The sequence below is a fragment of the Neodiprion pinetum genome, chromosome 1 (assembly GCF_021155775.2).
Source record: "Neodiprion pinetum isolate iyNeoPine1 chromosome 1, iyNeoPine1.2, whole genome shotgun sequence".
Lineage (NCBI taxonomy): Eukaryota > Metazoa > Arthropoda > Insecta > Hymenoptera > Diprionidae > Neodiprion > Neodiprion pinetum.
This window is the reverse complement of record NC_060232.1, coordinates 31,173,370-31,189,803: the sequence shown is the minus strand read 5'-3', so window position 1 is coordinate 31,189,803 and position 16,434 is coordinate 31,173,370. Positions and strand designations below refer to the sequence as shown.

The 16,434-nt window shown below is 40.3% G+C and overlaps 1 protein-coding gene across 1 annotated transcript in view; it reads right to left on the bottom strand.

The window, feature by feature from the left end:
- The window catches only part of LOC124217702 (uncharacterized), a 43,005-nt gene extending 37,833 nt beyond the window's left edge, over window positions 1-5,172 (bottom strand). The window contains exon 1 of the mRNA XM_046623663.2: window positions 3,989-5,172. Within this exon, the coding sequence (XP_046479619.1) occupies window positions 3,989-4,106 (118 nt within the window). The 5' untranslated portion in view covers window positions 4,107-5,172. The remainder of the gene's footprint in view (window positions 1-3,988) is intronic.
- Between the last annotated feature and the right edge of the window lie 11,262 nt (window positions 5,173-16,434).

Here is a 16,434-nt window from a genome sequence, read left to right as displayed (position 1 = left end):
GTTTGAAAGTCCCATATACGCCCCGTCGATACGGAACTCCGGGGATTTGAGGATTCAAAAAAGACCCGCGGCGAGGGAACGCCGTTGTAAATGCCAAAGTATGCGTATGGGTAATATAATCGCGTGCATCGCAAATGTGCGCGAGTCTACGGTCTACGAAATCGTAAAAGTAAACCACCATTGGCGGGACGACCTGAAGACGACGAACACTTTGGGGAGAATCGAGGATAATAATGGAAAAGTCGTAAAAATCAATTGAATCTTTCAGGGGTTCGAAACGTGAGGCTTTGCACAATTAAACAAACAAAATTTTCCTTCACGTTTCAATGGCTGCAGCGATTTTCAACGATTTTCAGATACCGATCAAACCTGGAACGTCGTTAAAAAAAAATACTCAAAATTATTCTACTAACCCCATGGGTGCAATGCGATTGAACATTCCGTACGATTACAGCTCGGTGAGTTTTCTCACGACAAATATTCAAGCGGGGTGCAACGATTCTTTGCAGTTCAACGTTATTCCCAGACGACGACGATTTTATACGAACCTCGGGGATATATGATCCTTTTCTTCTTGCGGGCTAATTTCGTTTCGTTCTAATCTCTGATTCACCTGTCGAGAACGACCAACGTTGTAACAAGAAGTACAATCTGTACCGTAGGCCGATTGTGTTAGTTTAAAATTTCCGTAACCATTTCCGGTTCTCCGTTGCACATGCAATTGGGTAGAATTGTTTGCACTTAAATACCATACATACCAAGAGACTATTTCTATGAACCAAAAACCTCGAATTATCAATTCCTAAAATTGACGACGAACACATTTTATTATAAGCCATGAGTTTGAACGCGTGACGATTTTTCTTAGGAATTTGTTTCTACGATAATCTCTGCGTTTTCTACGATTACAATGAACGATATCAGGTTTGATAATTGTTCTTATTTTTTCAACCGTACTTACGGATTTGGACGTAACACACACAACGAATAAGTATTTCAAGCCGAGGAGATACTTGGGTAAGTCATTAGCATAATCTCGGTAATTGTTTGACAAACATTGCGCTTGATATACTTCTGAAACATTATTATTATTATACGACGAATCGTTACGCTGGAAATTTTGACATTAAATACGTGATACTCAACAAAAAACAAAAAAAAATACTTCCGGATACATACCCAAGGCATAGAAACGCCGAAAGGAGAAGAGGGGATAAAATGTTTTCATCGAAGAGCGTCGAATGAAAATAACAAATTTATCAAAACCCGCAGCGAGTAGTCTGATAAATGAATAAACAAATATCAGTACGTGTCGGAAACACGATTTTCCATGCTTATACGTATACGTATAGCTCAAAACGCAGGAGGCTAAACAAAACTCGACTTGTGAAACATTGGAGCAGGGCAGCATGCAGCTGTCGGAGAGCTAATCGCAATGAAACCAAGATCGTTGCAGATAAGGGTACAAGAAAAGGGCTCTTCTGCGACCTACCCAAGTTCCATAATATACTCCTCGTAAAATAAATAAAATAAAAAAAAGACACGCTCAAACGCACCAATGCGTTTAGTAAAAGCTAACCCAACATGCGGCTATTACATCGCCGTTACAAAAAAGAAGGGTCGCGGAGGTCGAAATTGGCCTGACAGCAGCTATACGCGCACATGTTGCACTCGCAGTGTCTTTTCACCGTGCTAACTGACCATTGAGAATGCTATAGTCAGTCTTTACCGACTGAGTAGAATGTAAATTTTTGACTATTATTATTAGAAGTCTATACGCATAACTGACGATAAAATGCCGCAGTCAGCGCAATTTTACTACATGCAATGTCGAAACCGGATACCCAGCAAAAAGTTTTGTTTGACGCAATGATAATGCCAAAAAAAAAAACGAATACCTGTAATGGAATTATCACTTATTGAAGGAATACATTTCCCGGCCTTCTTTTTGCATCAAACTAGGAAAGTTTGTATTAATAGATATAGATAGAGAAAAGATAGTCAGTTAAAAATCTAGTAGATTCGTTGGATTTCACTCTATCATTTTCTACAAAGTCACTGAATCAGATTTTCTTTTTTTTTTTTTTTTTATACAGTAAACGATTCAACATAGCCATTCATCGATCATAATCAATATTGTTGAAAATATGTTGTAAAATTAAATACACAACGATGTTGAAATGAGAAAAAAAAAGTGTTTCAGTAAATTAGTAGAAAATTGTCGTCTAAATAATTTGAAATAAAGTATCCATATCTGATTTTATGGTTTCGTTTAACTATTTCGCATTCCCAAAGAGTTTGACAAATACTCAATGTAACGTGTAATCTCAATATTATCTCGCAATAAAGTTGGTGGACAGCATAGATTTTTGGCCAACCACGACCCTTTTCAAACGCAACTTTAAAAATGTAGGCACTCTCACAATCCGCATTGTATTGTTCCTGCACGGATTGGCAAAGGGACTCTCGTAAATCACGTACGAAAGTAACTGCACCGCACGGTCGAAGTTCGCTTGGATTGGATATGCGATGTCACGCAGGGTTGTTTCAGCCGACCCTGCCACAGCTGTATACCGGAATCACATTAGTATTTGCAAAACCTACTATATAAGGCACCTACCCACCAACCAAGGCCGTAAGGGGATCTCGGAGATTTTAACAGAGTCCTGGATCCCACCGGAAAAAGAAGGAGGACCGAGGAGAAAAGGAGAAGAGGAAATATCGGGGGCGTTTGCTATTTCGTGACCCGAGGCATACGGTCCTTTCTTTCAAACTTCCGTGACCATACGCAGAGCTGCTACCGTGTACAGAGATTGCAGGCGAAAGCTGCAGTCGGCTACTTTCCTGGATATTGTCAAACACGACGACTAAAACCATTTTAGTGTCAAAGCGCGTACGAAAACAAGTTTTTCCTTTTTCGCGTAAACGAAATACGCGGAAGTCGTTATTCTTGCAAGTTAGTTTATACGAGATAACCGTTCACCTATTTTCTTAAGCAGAAAGTTCCGACGCTGAAACTCGGACGAATTTTCGTTGCACCGACGAATAACGATTCACTTTTTCCGCAGGTTAACGAGGAGGAAAAAAATTCCAACAGCTGTTAGTTATTCGCAGGTGAAGAGACGACGAGAATGCTTTTGATTTGTTCAACGGAATCGCGGTATATAGATATTATTGATCGATAGTTAATACATGAAAACAGTAATTTAACACGTCGTTATAAAGTACAAGATATCCACACGATCCAGCTTCGTTATGGATATCCTGAAATTGAGATACCCGAGAAGCATCGAAGTCGGAGGTCCGTATTTCGTTACCTCTGATAAATCGTAAGCAAGTACGTATATACAGAGACTTCGGTTTGTATGCAATAACGTATAAACCAAGTTTCGCTTTGTTTACACATATTGATTTGAACAGTGCCATAAATCGCGATTTCGCACTTTAGTAACGACTCAAACCGCACACAATCTCAACACGTATCTAAAGCAGGTAAGACAATTTATCGAAAATGACGTAATTCAGCCTTATCGGCATTATATACGTATACATCACTGGCTGCAATCGGCAGGAAATCAGTCCCGAAAGTTTATCGAGACCTCTGCAAGTCCAGCGGGTGCTTAGTCGTTAACAGACGATTGTACAAATCACCGATAACAGTAGAATACAGGAAACAACGGCGCCTCTCTCTCTGCTCCCTTTTCTCCTTCTTCTTCTCGTTCGTCGCAAATTCTGCATAAATCCATACTTACGTTACACCCAAGAAAATTCAAAGCAAGGCCACCAACGAATCGTAAGAAGGGCCGAGAACCTCCCCTTGGAGATTAATCGCCTTTTGCCTCGAGCATCTGCCGATTGCGACGGCTGTGTTTCGATTCCGGTCAAACATTCAATCCACGTGGATGGAAATAATTCCTCGGTAGCGTCACGGTTGTGAAAATTATAGTCGAACAGAATCGTTGAATGGATACAATAAATAATAGCTCACCGCGAATTTTTATCTCCTGTGGATCCAACGGCGGCACTCTGGGATGAGTTAGAGAATCTTCGCGTTGTCCGGGCTTCTTCAACAACACCCCGACAACTTGTGGAGGAGCCATCATCATCCTGACTAACGATGCTCGATTAATCCTTTCTCGTCAAAATCTTCACTATTTTTTCACAGTTACGCGAGTGATTCGCTCAGCGATACATATCGTTTAAACTCGTTCACTGGATCGCCCTGACACGACGATGACACAATTAAAATACATAGGTTCCAATGATCCAGGTGGGACAAGACGCGTTTCTCCTCAATTTTCTGTGTACGTGATCGCAACCGTCCGACGGTAATCTTCTTCTTCTTCTTCTTCGTTCGTCCGTTGATTATTTGTTGCGAGATATCGGTTTACCATCGATTATTCTTCCACGACCCGAGTAATTTACAAACTTTTGCTCGCTTCCTTACTAAAGTTGTACGAGAAAACACGAAGCGTTCACGACGATCTCATCATTCCCCAAAGCTTCCTTGGCCATGTCCAAATTATCCGAATGATTCAACAATTGAATAGGTACGCGTTGTTATTAAACAGCGTTACGACACAAGCCCGCTACTTTCTATACCGTAATCCTTAACTTAACGTTCGTTCCGCGAACTGCAGACACAATCTTGAACCGTGTGCATACGGTATATTTTGCTTTCTCGTTAAACACTTTTCTCACCCGGTTTCCGGACTGGGACGAAAACTCGGTCGCCTACTGCGATTTATATCTGAGAATGAGCTCTCGCGCTGGGAAGTGGACGGTCTCTTATCGGTGCAGTATTAAAACAACGGATGCAACGCAGTTTTTTCCCCTAGTTCTTTACAGTCAAATCATATCGATACACCCGTCACCCGAACAATGCGAGGCGCGTATTGACACAGAGATTACATGACACGGGCGAATCCACGATATAATCAAAAGACTCGAGGTACGCTGTTACAGTCATTGACAACGACACTGAGTTTATCCACGTAAATAAATAACGATAATTCGCACAGAATATTTATTTTTTTAATTACACACACCGCCGCGATCCTCTCCATCGGGAAGCGGTAAGGAGCAACACGCGGTTTTACCGGGGATCGAGTTATGACCAACTCGGATCGCCTCGACGTCGTCCATGGCGGGCGTATTGCCAGCGACTAACCAGACGCGGCGACTTTCGTCACGCCGCAACTGATTTTATCCCCACTGCTAGCCACGTTCGATGCCTTTTATTCTTACCCTCTCGGAATCTCGCTGCTGCGGCTGCTGCGACTGCTGCAAACGAATCAAGAGAGTCACTTGTTTATGGACGTAAAAATGTGTTGACGGAATACTCGATGAGCAGAATATTGTTTCTTAGATAAAAATGTTCGGCGTTTGAATAGTTTACGACGTTTTTTCGTTTTAGTTTCGCGATATTAAGAAAAATAACGTTTTTATACGATGTATTCGTCAGGTGGATTCGAAACAATTGTTAGACGCAAAATGAAAATGGCCGCTCTTTGACACACTTGACGTTTTATTTTGGTTCTACGACGGCTTACGGAGCTTGTTAGATGTCGAATGGTGTTTTACGTCAAACAAAATGACAGCTAGAGCTGCTGGAGTTTAATTTCATTTGAAAATCAGTTGTAAGTATGGTACGTGTGTTGTATAAAAAAACGGGTATGGTTAGCTCTTGATACGAATGATTTTTTTTTTGTTGATATTATTATAACAGTGCAGACTCACAATACCGATTCTACCATCTGCACAATTTATAATATTATCACCGTCTATTAGTAATTAATAATTTCTTGTTAATGTGCTAATTGTACTTGTCACATAAAAAATTCTCACAAACTTGGTCGTTGAAGTGTTCTTTCTTTCGTTACTATCCCAATTTTCTGCCCTACATATTCAAAGTTTTCATTTAATTTTACCTGTACTTGTGTAACATACTTTTTTACCAACGTTATATATACGTATATGGATCGGCTAGCTGCGATAAAAATTTCAACTTGAGGTGTGAACCGCGTATCGCCAGCTATTTCTGTCCGTCTGTTCTTTATACTATTCGGCACAATCAGCATTCGACTCTAGTTAGAATTATGACTCGCGGTATAATATCAGTGTTTGGCTCGCAATTAACCCGAAGGCGATCGCCAATGCACAATAAAGATTTAACGTTCACAATTAACCTGGTGAGTATAGATCGCTTCAAGTCTGGACATAGAGATTGAATTGAACTTGATTAGCCGCTTTGTTGCCAACGGTAAAATTTGAAAGTTCAATCTTCGTTCATTATTCTTTATTCTTTATTCTCACTCTTCGTTTGTATTTTGCTCGTTTCCATTAACTCGTTTATCGATCATCATCATACAACCGACAAAATAAAGTTAACATCCTCGAGTTCGATCGATGAAACAAAACTACGTATTCTGATTTCCGTAAGAATCTGTTCAAGTTATACGACAACCACTTGTTCGTATATAATACACAGGCATGTAGGTATTACAGCCCTCGGGCCGAGATAATTTAACGTATACACCTAAATTTTGAATCGAGATACAGAGTATCAGACGTCGTTCTATGGTCATTATAATAATATGAAAGCTCGTCAAGTGACAACCACTCTCGAAGGCAGTGACCGAGAAATTATACATGTATGCGTATGTATGTGAATAAAAACTGGCGAATCGCTGAACATGCTGCGTCGCGTTTACAGGTATAGTTTATCGCGCGTTTCTCGCTGCACTTGGGTAACATAAAACCACTTGATCGGCGGTTGAACAAACCTGTATACGTGTAATAAAACTGTAGTAATTTACACGAAGTTGGGATACTATAATTTCGTTACCTGGTAGGTGTACATATTTCATCGAGATTGAACCTCGATCGTCATGAATTTTCTCAAACTTTTGCTTTCTTTTCTTTTTTTTTTTTACATCCCATAAATCGGAACTACGGAGTCGATCCATAATTAGGTTAACACGAATGATCGTGGGTCACGACTTTTCTAAATGCTCGGAGAAAGTATTATATATATCATATATATCACATATATATCATATATGTCTGTGTTTTTTTTCTTCTAAATTATAAATACATATCGTTGCTTTTTTCCTTACATATAAAAACACAGACACACACAAACGCGCGAGCACAACTGTGCAAACATTGGTTAATTTTCACTGTAGAATTTTTTCAACTTTTAAGTACCTCATATAACGTTCGAGTAAATATAACGTTCGTGCCTGCTTTCTCTATCGTTGAGCACCGAATTTTTTCTATATACCTGCAATACGTCTCTCGTAAAAGCTTACGGGCCATTAATCCGAACGATGTAAATAGAATGACGAGTGTCGTGTGTATGTAATGTGCAAAAGTCGACACATTTGATTCTCGCTTAATCAGCGATGCGTGTTCGCAAATTGCACATCCCCGTTGTCCATGGGTTGTACACGTATGTATATGTATGCATTACACATACCAGTGTGCCTAATCTCCCGCACTCGACGTCGTCCGTTACGCGTTAAGGTAAAAGTGAGATCAACCTGGGGTTATTAACATAATTACCATCGAGTAAAAGGCCGCGTAGTCCGACGTGCGAAATCGTCGAAGGTTTATGAACGCTCTAGAAAGTAATCAATATTAATTATAACAATTATACACGTACCCCCTTGGATAATGTGGATAAGCTACATCTATGATACGTAAAGAGAAGTTTTTGACCTCGGTGAACATATTTCTCTGCATCGCGGAACGTACAGCCGTAGGATATTTGCACGCGGGTCAAACGAGGTATTATAGCGCTGTGCGCGCAAATTATATAAGCAATAGAATGTAGAATAATGGGCCCACGGACAGTACTTATTACAGGACTTTGCCAAATGTCACATACATAGGCTAGTACCTCTGGTTCATACAGCCCGATTTCTTTAACGCGATATGGGGCAACATTCCTGCGGCAGACGTAAGGAGCAAAGTGGAGGCCCAAATGAAAGGGCAGGCCTGGTGGGGCCCTTAGAGAAAACATCGTCAGCTCTCACCCTGCAGTAAAGTAGCTGATCCATTGGAGGCTTTTTGTAGAGTGTCGCCGTTAAACCAACACGCGTCGACTGCTGCCACCGTTGTGCAAAAGCCTGCAGCAAGGCGACGCGGAGACTGCAGGGCAGTAGGTATATGTAGGTATGTATAGTGAATTCGAGGGGAATATCAAACGGAGTATCGTCTGACGACGTATTAGCGGATTCCTCTTATTGTTGAAATGGACACCGAGAGCGAAAGAAAAACACGCGCACGGAAAAGAAAAAGCAAAGAAAGGAAGGGAGAAGGAGGGAGAAAAAATCTATTTTATAGAGATTTTAGCACAATGCTCTGCGGAGATTATATATACAACATATTTTTTCCCTCTCTTTCCTTACCTTTCTTTGCTTTTTCTATCCATGTTAAAATTAGGGGAGGCAGGAACTGGAATTGGATCCGACAAACTCATAGCTTTTGTTTATCGTTCGATTATCAAATTTATTATTGCAGTCGAATTTGTTTTTCGTGGCAATGAATTAAAACTAAGAATTTCCGACTGCATACCGCGTACTTTTTCATGAAAAAAGAACAAATTTGAAGCACCAGGTTTTATCTATTATATCTCCTGAATCTAGCAAGGTGTTTAACTTTTACCCTGTCACATGGAGTCGTTCGTGCTCGCGTGATTTCTTGTGTATATTTGTATGTTAGAACGCGTGCAGCATTCTCCCAAATGAATAATCAAGAGAACAAACTATTGGACCTGCAACTAAACGCCTCAAGGAACATGCACGAATTTTTCCAGATTTTTTGCAGTACACAAAATAGCCAAAATATGGATGAGAAGCGAAAGACTAAAAACGAAGTAAGAAAAAATATACAGAACCGTTGCTATTCTTTTTTTATCGTGGTCACTCGCAATATATTCTCCTACAGCTATTGCGATATTTTGATGGTGCAACAAGATTGTTGTTAGAAAGTCACTCAACCGGAAAAACGTAGTTAACCAATTAAACGGATTCCATCATACTATAACCAGAAAATAAAGTATTACGAACTACGGTAATTACACTGAATAATTAACCGTGTCAATTTTCTTATACGTCCAACGATATGTAGACCATTATTGTAACGATACTCATTTCACTAGACTTTCTTGGTAACGTGGTTAGTTCTTAGTTGGTTCGTCGCTGATCGCAGAGATAAAAGTCCGTGGCGAGTAATAAATTAAATACATACGTAGATCGATTATCAAGAAACCGCGATGGCCTTAGTTGGGGTCATAAATCCGCATGTGCTTTCTATATATAACAACGCAACGCGTAGGTCATCCGGTCCGGTTCGCCGATCTCAAGTCTCGTAAAAGTTCTTCCTCTTGGGCTCCGGTGAACCGTGTACGTGTCACTGATGGCGCCAGCGCTGCGTCAACGGCGCTTTTAGGAAGAACGTGCGTAATAATAATAATAATAACAACAACAACAACAACAACAACAACAACAATAATGATGATGATGATGATGATGATGATGATGATGATGATGATGATGATGATGATGATGATAAGAATAATACGTTATACGTACTCAACGAAATGTTGCCTGTTCGCCTTCACGTCGCGAAATATTATTCAAACTGTGAATTATTGTAAGCGTATATAGTAGGTGCGAAATATTACACGACGAGAGTGTCCTTCGATCTCATTCTCGACGTGTATTGTCTCCTAGTTCGGTGTGTTAATTAAACAAAAATTGTCAAGGCGGGAATAATCTACACAATACAATTGTTATCCCGCCGTGTGATTGCCATTCGTATATCAGGAATTAATTGCTACGAATTATTATACATATTGACGAGAATTCGAAGTTATCACTCGTTCGGCGGTCTTAAATCGAAAGTGCTTTGAATGGTAATTAAAACCAAGGTTTCACCCTCATTCGACGTTCGTCGGTGATGTGCGATATATATGTTTTATTCAGACTTGCGATCCTCATTTTATATACATCTACGTTCGTTGAGCCGCGGACACGTGACTCATTGGAGACGTTTAAAAATAAATTATACAGCTGGGCTTCACCGCCGCTGTAGTGATGCACTGTAAGAGATGCGATAGGGATTTAGCAGTTGGTGTTAATAGCCGCGAGATATTTACTTGTACGTATAACAGGCCGTTTTAGTAAAATATCGCCGGCCACACCCCAATATCATGGATTTTGCCGAAAGAATGTACAATCTTTATTTCTTCAACGGTGTGTGTAACGTAATATCGAAACCACGCGCGAATAGATCAAACACAGATTGATTCGTTCAACACGCTGCATAAAATAATACAATAACTTATATCTACGTTTTACAATGCGAGATACAACAAACTAGACAGTTCCTAATAAAGAAATAATGATGATAGAAACCTAACAATAATTTCTCTCAACTGATCCAAGTTGGTGATCACCTTTCATGATCGCAGAATCCTACAAAATGAAAGCACCCTTCTTTTTTCTTTACACATCTCATTACAACTCGAAGAATTGTCCAATCCTATGAAAAAATTTTAAAATGCCTAGAAAAACGCGAAATGCGCACGCTCGGCAAGTCCGATGCAGGATTTTCTTTTTCGTTAATTTTAGTAAACTCGATATCGCTGCTCTCAAGTCACGGGGAGCTCGCTTGACTCACACGAGTCAGGACGTGCCTCGCAAACTCGTGTGTGATTCTTTTATGTATACAGGTACATGTAAATACGAGTCCGGGTGCATTGCAAACGTATGTATAAAAGATTTTATGGGCGTGAGCACCGACTAGACGCGCTTTAGTCATTAGCTAATTACAATGAAAGAGTTGGAACTTCGGGTGAATTTTAACTAATCATTTTCATTTTAAAGCGAACGTATTAAAATAGATGCGTATATTTTTTTCCCACCCGAATTTGAAAAACAGTTCCATTATCATGTTCTATTTTGAACGCGACAGGTATTACGGCATATATCCGCGTCGTAATTATCATCGGAGATTGAATGTCGAGACAATGGGGAATACATGGAATATCGGAAAACGGTGAATACACGACCGAGAGTTAAAACCGACTGACAATGAGTTTTTTATTTACTTTTATTCGCTTCTTTTCTCTTCTTCTATTTCAATTATAACGAAGCCGTTACGAAACAAAAGCCTTTGTGCAATATTCGCAGAGTAAAATATATAATAGACGTGCCAAATATACGCTTGTACCTTGGGCTCATCTCGATATAGAGACGAGCTGCGGCATTTGCGGCATTCGATCGGAAACACAATATCGATAAACGCTCGGTACCTATATATAATAATTGTCTCGAATCTATTTGCAATCGCTCGTACACACACGTCACATACACAAACGCACGGTGTACACGATGCATTATATACCGACTACTCGATGTACGAAACCGATTTAGAATTGTACGCGGGTGTTAGTGACGGTCGTTAAATCGCAATAACCCGAAGGTATACGTTTCGCAAATGTACATCATTTGCTGTTTTATCATTGATTTGCAGAACTGCCGCACCGTGACGATGTAACATACGTTATATACGTACGCTCTATGTATTCTACATGCATAGGTACCTCTGAATACGCGAATGCATTATTTATAAATTTTCTACGGGTATTATAAATCGTTGGAAAATGGAAAGTAAAAGGTATGCGCGCGGCGTCAACGCTCCCTGTCATTGGAAACGTAGAGTTTTCAGCTTTGGTGCAAACGAAAGCTGCCGGTCTCTGCCTGTAATACACGACACGTTCTATCCGTGCACTTACACGCTTAATTCCCTGCAGCTACCGCAGTACGCGGTAATGTTTAACGGGGGAAAAAAATTTGCGAGCTACCCGCCTTGAATACCTATAAGCTCGATAATAGCTACGGGTAAGAGAAATAATCGCGAAGGGAATACAAGCGTTGCTGTTTACGCGGTAAATCAAGGAAGACAATGATGACGAGAGTTGTCACGTTCCAAGTGAAAATAAAAACAGCCATTATACGCGTATGATCCTTTCTTCTGGGAAACGTCCATAGATGGTTACGATTATAACCCGCAGTAATACCACCATCTGTATACACACAATCCACGACCATCGTCTCGTGTCTATTCATCCGCGTTGTTATGATATATCGGACAATACTGATTACAATTACGCTCGTTTCTACGGCGCGAACGAAAAGTTGTCAATTTCAAGTGCCAAGTGTCTTTTATCACGGTCAATGAAAAATCCGCCGAGCCTTGTTATCTTCGCCTGCGAAAGAACGGAAACTGAAATTTGCTAACCGTTTATCCGCTGGAATATACCAAGTCGCCGGGCATGTGTGTGATCCAAATTTAGCCAGAGTTGTCCGGGGTACGAGATGCACGCATAATAATGCACGCAATGTGCGTTTCTACTGCAAAACGAGACGAATAGCGTCGCGCGTTTCTGAACGTTGGGTAAACAAATATCGATATCCGGAATCGAGGTGACTAGAGAAATTCAATAATGTCATCTAAGTACGAATAACAAGGTTAGAACGACGATCAGAGAGTCTGTTTCTGTGTGAATAACGGTACATCGATAACATCTATACGTATATACCCATGTACGTATTACTGACGAGCAATAAAGTGAAATGATTTTTGTGAACCCCTGCGGGTAATACGTGACCCGAGTATTTTTCTTTAGATCGACAAATTGAATTTTTTACCATAAAAATGAATGCCTAGGACCTGGTCGAAGCCGCATTTTCCTCCATTTGTCACAAATAATTAATACGACGAGATGTACGATCAGACCCTACTTCCGTCAAGGAAGAAATCGAAACTGTTCAGAGTTTTGAAGGCGGTTAGCAGAGCCTCAAAATAAACCTCAGTAACGTAGCACTCTAGAGAGAGAATTTGATTTCTCTCGACTTCCATGACTGATGTTGTAGCGAAAATACTGCTCTTCCTGTTCAAATCACGAGAGTACGATAATGATTAATATCGAAGGGTTGACAAACGAATGAACATCCCAATCGGTAATTGACCCCAGATTTCCGCAACCCGTGATAAATTAATTGCAAATTGGGTAAACTCGTCGTTGAGTCGATCTAAAATCTGCGGCACAGCGGTCCACAGGATTTCCCAATTAGGTCAGCGGGAGATGCCGACTTTGTTTGCGTGGCACCCGCCATGCAGAACGGACGGATTCTATGTGCGTTAATGACTCACGTACCATCCACGAATTGTTAATGTGCACTCGTCTTTGCGCAGCTGCGCGGATATATCTCGAAAGAGAGAAAGAGAGAAAGAGAGAGAGAGATTTAATCTTTGGATCGTTATGATTATCACTTACAATTAGTGTATTATTATATATTTCAGAGACGTGCGGTATTTTTCTCCAATCGTTCATTGTCCGTACATCATTACGCCTCTGTAAGGCGTCTAGGGTGAGGGTATAACAAGAATAATGAGAATACCGATCGTTACAGCTATATAATAAAGCGACAGATTTTCATTACACGGTCATTATCTACGCGCTTTCACTGTCTAGGCGACGAATCGTGTGCAGCCCACGTCACCCTTTCATTATTTTCTTACATACCTGTGTGTTATATTATACATATACATGTATATAAGGTTAAGAGAGATCGTTGTTGCACGATCGTTTCTTCTCCGCAACGGTAATTCATCTTTTAATATATTTTTTTTTTCCCTCAATTGGAATTCCGTTTCTTCTGTCAAATGACTCTTCGTCGTGTTAATTATTTCCTGCAGCACGCTGTCGGAAAATCCTAATCCGTCTTCGTTCCGTCTTAATATCATCTGATCAGAATAAAATTCGTTAGTCTCGGACTTAAGCGACGATGAAATATTGAATATCTTTCCGGCAGATAAAACTGTCAACTTTATCATGCTTCGAACGCTCGGTTGGAGTCACATGTGCCTAGCGGACTACCGTGGTTTTCTATTTGACAATGAGTAAAACTTGTTCAAATCATACGTCGCAAGAGTCTACGAAGCGCAGGTTTTACCACCGAGTGTAAATTGAAGGTGTAATCAATAAGGTGAGTCGAATCGATACGCTGTCGACAAAGCGAGGACTAATAAACTCTCCGCCTGACACTGAGGAGAAAATCGTTCTGCGGCTTACATGCGATATTCCAGTTACTAATTGCTCGTCGCACACAATGGAGTTCAACAGCCGTTAAACCCATGTAATTATGTATTAATCAGACGGCAACAAATCTTCGTTGGATTCTCATCAAGCCGATGTTGATAGTCATTAATGTCGTAGCTAGTCGAGATATGCATCTAGTCAGCCCACATTCATTTATGCTCACTCCGGCGTGATTGATAAATCGCTTGATGGGTGTAGCCGCACTATTGTTCGACCAAACATGACGTAATCCCATTTAATTCTCTGCTAAGGCTACCCATCTTCATTCTGCCGATTCATCGTTTGACCACGGTGTGCAGGAAAGGTTATCAATTCAGAAGATCCGATTCAAAGATATTTTAATACACTTTTCAGTGACTCGAATTCACCGTCAAAACAGAACTGGGCAGCTGGGAATATCGGATCATCCAAGGTAACGTGATATCCCTTGAACATTTGATCGAAATCCGTTCGATCAATAGACGACCTTTGTGCAATGGCAATAATCGATCACGAAACATTTTATGCTCGTTCCGATGGTTCGAATTAAGGGATCGTAAAATCTGACGTAAACAGCTTGCATTCGTTCGCGAGTCAACGTTGAATAAATGTCCAGCGAACAATCGCGTTTATTGATACATGAAATGAAAAGCAACTGCGGTGGTGAGGATTTCTTATGCACTTGCAGCGATAGCGCTGATTATAGACAGGCGTGAATAGCGTCTGGCAATTTTTAAGAAATCTTTCACGAGCACGTGTACTTAACGTATAAACGTATATAGACACGAGGTTTGACATCGCTCCTTATCGTTTGCATTATAATGACATTGTATACGTATATGCAATAAATGTATGAAATACTGGCGTCAGCATCGCTCTAATTGGTAACTGGCACTGGTTTTTGATAAAGCAAACGACACACTGTGTATACGGTGTAAATAAATGAAAGCCCACAGATGGGTCATTATTCAAATTCCGATCGCAGATGTAAAGTAACGAACTCCGTCACACTGCGTCAATTCATAATTACTACACGTGTAACCAACAACGCGCAGTTTGTCTCGTACATGTGATTTTAATCGTTATATAAAACAAGGAATGCAATTTTTTTCCTCATTTTTTATTTTCACTTCAGATGAGTCAATGTCTCTTGAATGTTTGCAACTTATCGTCTGCTGTCAACATTGGATATAAAGTGAAAAACAAAAAACGTTTTTACAATGAAAACTAATTTCTATTTTCGAAAGTTATTTTTTATTCTTTTTTGATTGTACATAAAACGCCGGGTTTTCAGTTTTTGATAAGGCAAGACTTGAAATTATTCCTTAAATGAAAATGTTGACGGTAGTTAATTTCAAAAAAAAAAATATTATATATAACACCAACGGAATTATCATCAAATGATTTTCTTGGCAGTCGGTTACTTATCCATCGACCGGTACCTCGAATAAGTACACACGACAGTTTTGGCCTGGTTTCAGCAGTCGCTTGAAATATCCGGAGAGCAGCACTGGTTGACAATACTCGTCGATAAAGAAGCGCGCTGTACGAAATTGTTAAGCCTCGTTTGTGTTTAAATTCTTGCGAAGCAAAGGAAAATCGATATTGGCAGACGGTGCTGCGGAAGAAGAATTTTAAACACACCGCTACGTATATACAATTCTTGCTTTTCAAGCTCAAACGGTTTCCGAAGCAAAAGCGATCCGAATAAAATTTTCCCGCAAATAGCCAGCGCGCCTTTTTCATCCGGTGGATTGATCCACTCGCCCACATTTCGGCACCGCCAATATATACAAATACTGCGTACAAGTTTCACATCTGCGATCTGATTTGCACCGAAACGTCCCTTCGTTGAATCAATGTGACGTTTTGTGGAGGTTTTTTGTTTCCATTTAATCGGACAGAGGCAAACACGCTTAACCGCAAACCGAATGAATGCAGTCACGTAAACTCACATCCACACAACGTGCAGAAAACATCCATTCGATATACACAAAACTCGGGTTTAACGCCGCTGCCGCAGTAGCGTTGAATTTTAATCAACTTACACACCCGACAATATTTTGCGCTTCCGGTGTATTCACTAATATATGATAGCCGTCTATAACGCGGCGAACGTACGAAATCCGCGCGGTCAGTATGAATCCTCTAATTTCTATCGTTCAATATTAAACAAGTAATTAAGCTGCAGACGGAATTTATACAAGTTTGCCAGTGTAAATTAGCCATGCAAGGGTTCGTTACACCTCATGAGCCTGACCTGCGTTGCTCCAAAATTA